This window comes from Parasteatoda tepidariorum, chromosome 8 (assembly GCF_982258835.1).
Source record: "Parasteatoda tepidariorum strain Cologne lab strain chromosome 8, Ptep-v5.0, whole genome shotgun sequence".
Taxonomy (NCBI): domain Eukaryota; kingdom Metazoa; phylum Arthropoda; class Arachnida; order Araneae; family Theridiidae; genus Parasteatoda; species Parasteatoda tepidariorum.
In genome coordinates this window covers 55,193,989-55,206,387 of record NC_141762.1, presented here as the reverse complement: position 1 = coordinate 55,206,387, position 12,399 = coordinate 55,193,989, and the positions used below count along the sequence as shown (strand labels likewise).

General features: G+C 28.3%; 2 protein-coding genes across 2 annotated transcripts in view; one reads left to right on the top strand and one right to left on the bottom strand.

Moving 5' to 3' along the window:
- Positions 1-6,564, bottom strand: part of Usp5 (ubiquitin specific protease 5) — a 37,592-nt gene extending 31,028 nt beyond the window's left edge. The window contains exons 1-4 of the mRNA XM_087150363.1: positions 6,166-6,564; positions 2,327-2,452; positions 962-1,010; positions 600-718 (exon numbers count right to left, since the gene is read on the bottom strand). Coding sequence (XP_087006489.1) covers positions 600-718; positions 962-1,010; positions 2,327-2,452; positions 6,166-6,264 — 393 coding nt within the window. The 5' untranslated portion in view covers positions 6,265-6,564. The remainder of the gene's footprint in view (positions 1-599; positions 719-961; positions 1,011-2,326; positions 2,453-6,165) is intronic.
- On the top strand, positions 6,524-8,425 carry veli (L27 and PDZ_signaling domain-containing protein veli). The gene has a single exon (XM_016051613.5). The coding sequence runs from the start codon at positions 6,935-6,937 to the stop codon at positions 7,526-7,528; it is 594 nt and encodes a 197-aa protein (XP_015907099.1). The 5' UTR covers positions 6,524-6,934; the 3' UTR covers positions 7,529-8,425.
- Positions 8,426-12,399: the final 3,974 nt, after the last annotated feature.

Genomic DNA, 12,399 nt, shown 5'->3' with positions numbered 1-12,399 from the left:
TACAAATTCAGATATTTGGAACACCAAGAAATTGGGGGAGGGGTAAATTCCAGTTTAATAATTAGATTTTTTGGCGACCTAAATTCATGACTTTCCATGACTTTTTCTTCAAAAAAAGTTACAATCATGACAAATTTTGTTCAATACCAAAATTCATGACTTTCCATGATTTTTCACAACTTTCCAGATGCGCGGATACCTGCTTATATTATGTTTCATAGAATATGATTTTCAATTACAGAATAAACATAGAATTGAGTTTCAGAAATTTGTTAGGATTATCTATCCATATTTGTAAATACAAATTTTATTTATATGGAACCAAAAGAATGACTAGTCAAACCTATTTTCTCTGACTGTTGGTTCAGTCTTACACTGATAGAATATTCATTGACACTTAATATGTTAAGATGATAAAGGAGATTATTAATTAAAATTCTAAATCCATATAGAAATACTTTTCAGACAGAGCTGCATTGAAAATTATATTACAAAATTAATTTTAATAAAAACTAAGTAAGAAAATAATGAAAGCGACTTTGTTTTTCAATTAAATTAAACACAGCAAATAAAACTCATCCTCACTTCATTTTACTTACTGATTCTGGTAGATCTGCACAGGGAAGAGGAAAAATTTGGAACTGTGGCAAAATGGCAACGCTGTTATGATCTTCATATTCGTATTTTTTCCCACTAACATCAAATCCACCTTCAAGGCCTAATAAAATAAACCAGGCCAATTATGAGTGTTAATAAATACTTTATAGAACACATGCAAATTAAAGGATACTTTAATTTTTAATATTAACTTTAAAAATAAAATTTCTTTCAGAAAAAAGAAAAATTATCTATGAAACTGTTTTACCTAAGAATTAATATGAATAAACTAAGATTACTATAATAGTGGGTCAATTATTAAAACATTTAACAAACAAAAATTAAGATGAAAAAAAATAAATACCTATTGCTAATTTGGTAGGAGCACTTTCTGGAACAGACTTTTCTTCAATCTGAAAATAGATTTATAAAAAGCTTGATAAATTTATAGCACACACACGAAAAATAATAATGAAACGCACACAATAGAATATTGTATGAGGAGAAACAATTTTAAAACATTATTAAAAAAATTGTTATTTTTGCAATAAATAAGACAAACATGTTTTTAAAACTATGCAGATAAAAAACCCTTCAAATACGGAATTATTTCTAGAAATATCCAAAAAAGTAACAAATTTGGAAAAAAAATTCTCTCCTGAAAAAACAGGTTAAGTAAAAAATAAATTTAAAAAAACTGCAACAAAAAAAGGTGGGGTTGTTTTTCAAACATCTTTATTTGAATTATTACTGAACGATTTAAATATTTGACAGAGCAGATAAATATTTTATAGTCACAATCAATTATTATCTTTTTTCTTAAAACTAGATTCTTTCAAAAATATAAATCCTTTAAAATGTCACTCAATGGGGTTTTTCAGTGAGCTCTTCAATTAGTAGCATCTAAGAGGAATAATGTGAAATAATATCTTGCGATAGACAATTTCAAGTGTACATTTTATTGTAATAAAAAGATAATCAATGAAGTAATGAAAAAATTCATAATAACCAAAATTATATAATGGAATAATAAATAAAAAACATTATCCTAAATATGAAACAGATTGTTCATTTAGTAAACTTTAAATATAAGATCATTAATTTAGTAATTAACACACTTGATAGAATTTTTTTTAGACATTTTTAAAAAAAACATTTATAAATTCAGAACTAAAAATGCCTTTTTTATTAAATTATCTGTAAAGTAAAAAATTTCGGAAAATTAACTTAATTTATTTCTTAAAAAGCATATTTCTTAACAAAATAAGCATGTGATTTTCAAATAAACACACAATATGATTCACAATACAAAAATTGTAATCTAAATTTTCAAAAATAGGAAAAACATTAGATATCTGCATTTATCCTTGTTACTCACACTTTAAAAAGTCTCAGACATTTACTTTTATATTAATATCTGCGTTTTTACGACAACAGCAAATAAATCTTTTTCTAATCACATTTTCTTTACTTTTTAATTTCAATGACAACGCTTGCTAAAATTGACAGATTAGTGTTTAAAAAAGTGACTTGTTAGTAATCACTTTAATATAAAACCATACTATATTTTTACCATTAACAAACAAAAAAATTTCTTTTATAAAATGAATTTAGCAAAAGAAAAGAAAAAGGATTGTATATTTCTTAGCATTGCAAAATTATTTTTAAACTTAAAATAAAGCAACTAATCTGATCAAGTTATTTTTTGATAAACCTAACACTTAAATACCTCTTTTTTGAAACGAAGAAGGTGAAGGAATAAGGCATTTCCAGTAAGAGAATAGTAAAATTCCACATGCTTTTTACAAAAGCCAAGGAGAGTGTTCATACAAACATATAGACCATTTTCAGATTCCTAGAAAAATATGAACAGAACATAAGAAATTTTGAAGAATTTGTATTACATGCAAATTAAGTGAGGCCTCTGTATCAAATCTATATATTATGCAATACAACTGCTTTGAATATTTAAAAAATATTAAATTAACATTTTCCTAAATAATTAACTAACATTTAAAAACCAAATGCAGTGAAAATTAAATATCTTTTTAATTAAATGATACTGATGAAAAAAACATGATTACATAATGTGTGCTAAGCTGCTAGTTGCATCTCTTAGAAAGAGAAGCTTTCAAAATTAAGCTTTTTATATGAGTAACAGTTGCTATTACTTGACTGATATCATCGCTCATTTGTAGAATTACAAATTTTATATACAGCTATGACCATAAAATAATTTAGAAAATGGAATCATTTTGAGAACAAGAGTTATTAAAATATCTATATACCTTAAAAATATAGATTAATTACATGGAAACTGATTTATATCAAGTAATTAAAATCATAATTTGAATCATATAATTTTTAAAAAAAACACATTGATACGAAAATTCATTTTAGAAACAATGGCCACAGAAGGTCATAAAACCTTTGCCACTACATAGCTGCCAACTACATAGGAAAAAATCCAGTAGATTTTACGAAATATAAATTTCATGATAATTGCTGCAAAATATATTACACATAGGAAATTTTATAGTCATTGAAATAGAAAAACTGCAATATTTTCCAGTTATGATTTCACATTAAATAAACTTGAAATGTTATATATTATGTCTATTCATAATTTTGAATAGTAATAGGCATTTAATTCCTCAAAGATAGTTAGCTGAATTTTATAAATGAGGCTTGCTTCACTATGTATTAGTGACACATATTTAAATATTCAAGCAAGCAATAGTCTACACAAAGATTCTATTTCAATATGGACCCTTTAAGGATACTTTAGGGATTTTTCTAAAATGCACAAAAACCAGGTGAATTTTTATTAAACCTGTAGACCAGGAGAAACTTGCGAAATCCAGTAGAGTTGGCAGCTATGCCACTATTATTGTTACCTAACTACTTGTGGTTACATAGATACTAGCAGTTTTGAGGTAATGAATGGTGTTTTCGTACGTAACGTAAAAACAAACAAACCTTGAACTTCCGCCTTCATTATTTTTAGTTCGAAAGTTGATTATTGCTTACTACGACTTATTGAAGAAGAAAAATTTATGCATAGGCAACTTGAAAACTTTTTTCTATAATTTAAACTAAAAATTATGAGAAAATGAACATTTAATAAGGCATTCTTTCAAAAGGGTATTTATTTAAAAAATAATTTTAAAATCTAAAATCACTTAAAAAATTAATTAATATACTTCCAAAAAAAAAGAGAAACTTAATCTAAAAAAATTAAACCAGTAAGAGAATCTAAAAAAATTAAACCAGTTGAGAACAATCCTAACAAAATAAATATATGTAACAGTAATCAGAATTAAACCTATTAACACAGATAATTTTACCACTGATTTTATTACCAGTTTAATTTTTAATTTCACCACTATTATTCAAACAGCGAATAAATTTTTTTTTAAAAATGGAATATGAATAAAAAGGCAGTGTTTTTAAGGGATGGCAGTTTATTGTTGCAAAAAGGCAAAGTTTATTTTTATGAAAGAGCAGCTATTCAAAAAACTCTTAATGAGAACACTGCCCACAATTATAACACTTTATTTTCTTACTTAAAACAAATTCCCTTTCTTTTAAACCGGAATTCATTACTGAATCTTATGTATAAGGAAAAAAAATGTTTTTATTTTCATTTTCTCTTGATGCATTTAGAATAAATAATCACCTAAACTGCTTTAATTAGAAAATCTAAAAATCTGTAGAAAAGACAAAATCAGTTACAGAAAAAGAAAAACCAACTTTGGTAATAGGAATAAGCTACTAATATTAATAGTTTGATTGAAACACCAGCAGACAAGCTTTATTTTGGTTAAAATTAGAAATGTTTTAATTAAATAATAAACTTGTTTTTAATTATTCTTTGACCTCTTTTTTCTATAATATCTGCTCAGTGAATTCTTCAGATTACATGATAAAAAAAGATTTAAAAAAAACTACCTTTATTTATGAAACAAAAAATCTGCTCTGCCTGGTTTTTTTTGTTAGGTGATAATCATAATAACAAAAACATTGTACAGTTAAATAAATGCCATTTAATCATTAACAACAGCAGTTGATATAAATTATCACTTTTTAAATAATGCATGTTTTGATCTTTGTTTACTTTAATGACCCATTATTTAGAAAAACATATTTTTCTGCCTTCCCAAAGCTTTTCAGGTACTGAACTTTCCGCCGTAATTTTCGTCCCTAGGATAGATAATAATTTTACATTTCCAGTTTTCCCCATTCCGTAAATCCATTTAATTTATCCTGTGCCAACTGACGGAAGTTTCCGTGACTTAGGTGATTATTTTGGCACGGATGCCAAATTGAAATCTTCCCACAAGCATTGTCTGATTACAAACAAATAACAATTTTTTTAAAATAATACAAAGGTAAGGGAACGTAATAAAAATATGTATATAATATATATTCCTTTTTTTTCATTATGTAAAATGATATAAGGTAAAAAGAAAAATTCAAATTTTTCTGCCTCGAAAATTTTTAACGAACAGACTCAAACAAAAAATATAGATTTGTTACTTATTAATTTATTTAGAAATATAATTCAAGATAGGTGAGATATGACTGAAGCAATCATGAAAAGAATTCTTTTTAAATGCTACAATCTAGCTGTTTAATTTTATTTATTATAATTGCAGAAATTTAGAATATTTCCATATTGGTACCTGTTTGAACAAACTACAATTGCCAAGGCCCCAAAGGAATTTAAACCTACAAAAATGAGTTTAAAAAATATGTAGATGTTTGACCGGGAATGTCTACAAGTTATATCATAGTTGGTCCAAAACTACGTTTTTTTTTTTTTTTAGTCGTTCACCCAGAAGTTGTCATAAAGGGTGATAATTTTGGAATAGATCTATGAAACAGATGATCATCACTGAACTAAACAGAAATCTTACTGTTTTCATACGAGGTAAGTTTTGTGCAAAAATCTTATGTTACAAATGAGGTAATACACACAGTTATGACCCATAAATTATTGCAACTAAGAAAAATCTAATTAATTCACAAAAATCTTTGAATTCAATTACACACTATAATGATAATGTAGAAATTAAACATTCATCATAAGCAAAGAAAGCAGTAATTCTGTAATCATAATCAAATGCTTAGAATGATAAAGATTCTTGCAATGGATAGTATATAATCTCTGAGATTGATTCTTGGTTTTTAAAAGAGCCCAAATAAAGAGCAAATATTTAGACAAAATTTTTTCCCTATGAGATAGAAATTCAGATACTTAAATAATATGCCGGACTTAGCTTTATTTAAAAATATTTAGGTATTATCAATTATTTCTAGAATTCAGCAACTGTTTAGCAAAAATGTATTGAGTTAGAAAATGATAGTTAAAAGAGTTATTACTCAATAAGGCAAAACGTTTCGAAGAACTAAATAAACATTTGTAAATATCAGTAGTACATTATACATTCATTAATTGTACTTTTAATACAAATTTCGTTAAGATAAAAAAAAATTCTTCTTAATTTTTTTTAAAAAGATTTATGTAGCTTATATTTCTGAGGAGAAAACATGCACTTTTTATACCGGAGTATGAAAGCAGATAATGCATTCCTCCTTGTAAACTTTATCACCAACAGTTGGTATTTTGACGTTGAAATTCCCAGCAAAAACAGACGCAGCCATTATGAAATATTTTTAATGTACCGGCAATAATCGAAGTGATAGTAACATAACAAACAAAAGTAATGAAAATGACTTATGACAATTTTCAGTTTTTGCATCGAATTTAAATGGTTTAAACAGTTTAATCCATCTCCCTCAAATGCAGCTGAATAAGGGACCATTCTCACGACATGCAATTTACGCATTTCTGATCATGAACGGAAAAAACGAGAACTTGATTGGTAAATTTTTTCATGCGAAAATAAATTTTACCAATTAACTCCATCCAACTGCGTCAGTTTGTCTCATTCTATGCCAGTGACGTTTAGAGATGCGTAAATTGCGTGCATTTGAAATGGTCCTTAAATTATTTTCTGGTTGGTTTAAACTTGAACTTTTAGATTTAAGTATTAATAATTGCATTGTTTTTTATTTACTTACATAAAACTTTTTATATTTATGTAAGCAAATATAATCATATATTAATATGTTTATAAGCTGGTTAAAATTCTTCCTATAAAACTTAGTCACATGATGCTAAATAACCAATAAGAAACCAGGAAATGTACAATTCACTCCTGACCATAACCGTAACAAGAACAGAACAAAAATATTTTGATTGTTGTCACAAAATTTTCTCGTTTCTATTTCAAGTTCCAGATTTATTAATAGAAACATTTTTGGAAATATAATGGCTTCTGTAGCCGAACCATTAACCCTCGAGAGAGATGTTAAACGAGCGATTGAACTTTTGGAAAAACTTCAGAAGAGTGGTGAATTACCAAATCAAAAATTAGCAGCTCTGCAAAAAGTTCTACAAAGTGATTTCTGCACTGCCGTAAGGGAAGTATATGAACATGTCTATGAAACCGTTGATATATCTGGGAGTCCAGATATTCGAGCCAGTGCTACTGCAAAAGCTACTGTTGCCGCTTTTGCAGCAAGCGAGGGCCACGCCCATCCTAGAGTTGTTGAATTACCGAAAACAGATGAAGGTCTTGGATTTAATGTAATGGGAGGAAGAGAGCAAAATTCTCCTATATACATATCAAGAATTATTCCCGGTGGGGTTGCCGATCGACATGGGGGTTTAAAAAGAGGTGACCAGTTACTGTCTGTTAATGGGGTAAGCGTCGAAGGCGAAAATCATGAAAAAGCTGTTGAATTGTTAAAAGCTGCTCAAGGAACAGTTAAACTTGTTGTCCGTTACACTCCAAAAGTATTAGAAGAAATGGAGCTTAGGTTTGATAAACAGAGAGCACTACGCCGAAGGCAAAATCATTAAGGAATTTTATTGTGATGATTAATTATTACTGTTGCTACAGTTCGATTGTGTTGATATCATTTTATGATTATTAAGTTTTATTTTATTGATGAAAAAATATTTGATCTGATTACTGGTGATAGTGCATTTTTCTATTCATGTTGTAAAAATCAATGACAGTTGTGTTCTTAAAAATTTTGATGGGGTACACATCTGTGAAAGTTCTATTACAAAACTTTATTCCCAAAGTATCATGATAAAATAAAATTAATTTTCTAGATAAAAGAGAGGAAAACCAACTCATCAGAAATAAACTCAAAGTGTGAAAAAGGTTATTGTAATTTATAGCAAGCACACTCCTGTATAAGGAAAATAATTTTTTTAGGATAAGAAAATATTTTTAACTATTCAGGAAAGAAAATAGATTAAACAGAATGATATCCGTATCATGATCTTTGGCAGAGTAAATGCCATGTCTTGGCAACTCCCGGAGAGCAGACTGCAAGAAACTTAAAACAAACATCACAGAAGAAAGCGAACTCAAACTTATTGGCAAGCCTTTACAGATTTATTATTTAAGTTTGTAAATGGTGCGACCAATCACAACACATAAATAACCTCAATACCCCATTAAAATGTATCTAACTATCAAGTTGTGAAGAAAAAAGACTAATTAAAAATCATTCATACTTTGTTTATTTTTATTTCCTTTACTTTCATGTTTCGAATTTTATCTTCAGTGATGTAAACCACTGCTCATTTATCTTGTAATCATTAAGAAATGCAATTGTATGTTGCTGTCTTTAATATTGTAACTTTTTTTAGATGTCTTGAGAATTCGTTTTCTCCTATTGGTGATTGTACATTTTGCTATTTATGTTGTAAGGGAAGATGAATAATTAAAAGTTAAAACTATGAGGTTTAGTTCTATTTTCTCTTAAACAATTACAGTAGAGCGCCGATTATCCGAACTGCCCGGGACCAAACATGGTTCGGATAATGAAAAGTTAGGATAATTGGAAAGTTGTTTGAAATCTAGCTTAAATGATTATTATTTATGCACTAACTTCCCTTCCCATTTTTTCCAGGTTTAGGAATAGTAGTACTATCTAAAATAACTCTGTTTAAAAGTTTTTTTTTTTTTTTCAATTTTGTATTTATATTTTTTCAATTTTATACAAATACAGTGGAAAGTCGCGTATCCGGAATCGGCGGGACTTTCCGAAGTCCGGATAATCGATTTTTCCGTATAATAGACCCCCAAGGTAAACAGAGATTAAAATGATCTGAATCTAAAAAGCAGAAATTAAATAACATTATTTTTCGGGCAATAATGTTTTAGAATTAGAATGATATCTAATCAATCAAAAACAAAATATTTAAAAAAAATAATTATTGCTGTTATAAAAATAAATATAGGAAACTAAAAAAATTTACAGTTATGAAAATATTAATTGCTCTCTCCGCCATTTTGAACTAGAACGTTTCAAGCAAAATGGGGAAATTCTCGTCATTCATTCATTAAGGTGGGTAGGTGAAGAAGCAAAATTCATTTCCTTCTTACTTGTCATTCAAGTTGAAGGGGGGGAAGTGACAAGTTCTTATTTTCTCTCCTGTCATTGGCTATCAATCAAGCCTAAAGGCCTGGCATGCTGATTGGGTTCTCTTTATTTTTTCTTGTGTGACTAAAGGGGATTCCCCCTCCACTTTAACGTTTGCTGTGTTTACCCTTTTTCACAGTACTTCTTTCCCTAACACTTTATCAATAAGGTTCCAGGAAATGCCTCTTTTATTAGCCAGCTGCACAGGAAAGAAGGGGGGAGGGGACTCAATTGTGCTCTTTTGAAAACAAATCTCCCCCCCCCCCTTTCCTGCATTCCAGAGGAGGAGCATTACTAACGGTACGGTCTTGGTAGATCTTCTGTTCTCTTTTCTGTTGATTTATGGGTTTAATGCATAGATCACTAGAAGCTAAGAAAGGAAAAAACCTGTCAAAATACTTTTTTTTTTTTTTTGAAGAGAGTGGGGAAGATGAAGAAATGTTTGTTTATTTTGATTGTTAAAAAGTGTCCGGGAAATTGACCCTTCCGGAAAAGGGACGTCCGGATATGGGACGTTACACTGTATTATTTATTTATTTTATAACACTTTTAAAAGCTTCAGTTATAAGACTTTATTAAAAATGTTAAAACACAATTTATACATCATACAATTATAGGAGATAGTTTTTTAAATCTCCCTTCTAAAAAAAACACACTACTTGGTTACATTTTAAAACACATGGCCCCATCTCAGTCACCCGTTGCCACCCTCAGCAACAAGTGAAGGAAAAATATCACTATGGTGAGTTTGGTTGGTTGGCGCGGGGCCGGAGGCCATAGCAACCAACCCGTTTGTGATAATTTTTTTAAAAACTTTTTTTTCATTTTGAATTTTACATATATCGTATTTCAGCTTTTTATGATTTTTTTGTCAATTACTGATCTTGCCACATTTTTCTGTATTTTCCATTGCAAAAGAAATCCAGCAAAAACTTTTGTCTCAAAGAAGATGCTCTTTTTTGAGCAGCCATATCCCTTATTCTTTTTAAATAAATCAATTAAACTGGATCAACATCATTTTGACGTTCTAGCCAATTCATTGTAATATCTAATGCATTGTATTCTTCTATATGAAAAGGTCCTCTATCTTGAACTTGATCACCTACTTCTCCCTTTTCGTCCGTGGAGTTCCGAATTTCATTCACAATTTCATCATTTGAAATCCTGGGACGTTTTCAGTGTCTCAACTCCAGTCTCCTATTTCTTCTACTTCATAACCTGGCATCTCTTCATCCAGAAGATCTACTGGTTCAGAAATTTAGAAAAATTGTTGATAAGTTAAAAAAGTATTCTAAACTTTAAAAAAAAAAAAAAAAAACTAATTCGGATAATTGGACGTTTGAATAATCGCCGCTCTACTGTATCTGTAAACATTTTTATAAAGCAAATATGTGGAAAATAATCATGAATTGTTCTGTTTAGACTAAATTTTATGAATATGCCATTAAGGATTAGACAAGGCTGGACACAGATTTTGTGGAACCTTTTTTTAAGACCTTAAAAATCTTATTTTCATATTGCATAGAATTTTTGATGGCTTTTTACTTTGAAAATAGTTTTTATATATATAAAAAAAAGAAAACCTTATTTTATAATGTTAACTGGGCCCTCAACTCTTTTGGGTCTATTCACAGTCTCTCTCCTGCCTTTCAGTATGACTTAGGCAAGCGGGGCATTCACCTAAGATCCCATACGTACCATACCCTGTAATAGGTCCCACACCAGTAATATCCAGATTTTTTTTTACAATTTTATTTTAGTTATTCAAAGCTTGAAAACTATGTTTACTACTGTAATGATAGATACAAACACCTAGATGTGTTTCTTAAAAGCTAGATGTGTTAAGTAAAAATCTAGAGACCACCTCCAGATTTTTATTCATTATATATATATATCATAAAATTAATGAATATAGAAACATTTTAATGTAATTATCATTAATCAGTGATAAAAATTATACTTTAAATTTGAAAATAATATTAAAAATACTTTAGTTGTCCATATTTAGGAATAAAATCTGTAAGACGAAATCAAATAATCAGTTTGATTAAATAAGACAAGAATTTAGCAAAAATAAGTGAATTATGTTTCCAGTGTCCCTAAAAAATATTTTGCTTAAGTCCTTGCTAAGTCTGGTGATAGTTCTGTAAATATGTAGCGTTTGGTTAATAAATTTCCTAGTCAATGTCACTTAGATCATACTATTGAAGAAATACCATTTCCTTTAACTTGCACTGTAATGTGAGCTAAAAGTGCTAAGAATTCTCCTTAATAATAGTTTTATTCAAATTCTCTCTTTCATTACATAAATATGATTTTTTTTTTTTTTTTTTTTTGCAGAATGCTTTTTTATTTACAAGTATCCTTTATTAAAAAATGTATAACCTAGTTCTCTGTATGAGATCTTTCTAGTGTGTGCATTAAAAGCTTTTTTAGCTTTCAAAATAAAACAGTAAAATTAGATAATAATTTAAAGTTATTAATTTAAAAGTGGGTTTCTTTTATTAATGTAAAATGTACTTAGTTTTTAATTTCAAAAACTGCATCTAAAAAGCTATTGTCAGGAATTATCACATGAGAGCACCTAATTTGTACCTAATAAAATTTACTTAATTTGGTCAACTGATTTGTTAAGCATCATTTCAGCTTATCTAAAAAATGTGTTTGAAGCTTCATAAATTAATACTGACAGTCTTTAAAGAGCATGCTCCTATTGGCATCAGAAACCATGTCTCTTCAAAAACTAAGAAATTTTATATTCAAATGACTTAATATCAAAAATTTAGGCTGTATTTTTTAAGTGTATATGAATACTCTTTACCTATATTTGTTTAAACTTATTTCTTAAAATATTTTGATCTTCTTTCCCCCTGATTGATATGAAATTACTCTGAGCCCTGTAAAGTGATAGCAAAAAGAAATTTTGAGATAGAACAAGTTACGAGGCAAAATTTATTGTATCATTGTGAAATTTAAATATAATTTCTTATAATTATTTTACAAGAAAGTCATGTGTAAAAGAGATTAAATAATTGTAATAAGCTTATTGATGATTACTAAAAGGAAGTAATTAAAGAACATGGTGAAAAAGTAAGCTGTGGCATTCAAAAAGCATTACATTTTTCCAATTTAAGACTGTAAATATAGAGCATCGAATTTATTTCATCATCATCAACATAGTTGGCCAGACAGCTCAATGTGGGCCAATGCCTTCCTCTGAAGATTCTGTTTAGTTTTTCAATTTTCTAATGACCCTTTAGTTGTCTCAAAATTTATATCTTGTTAAAGTAA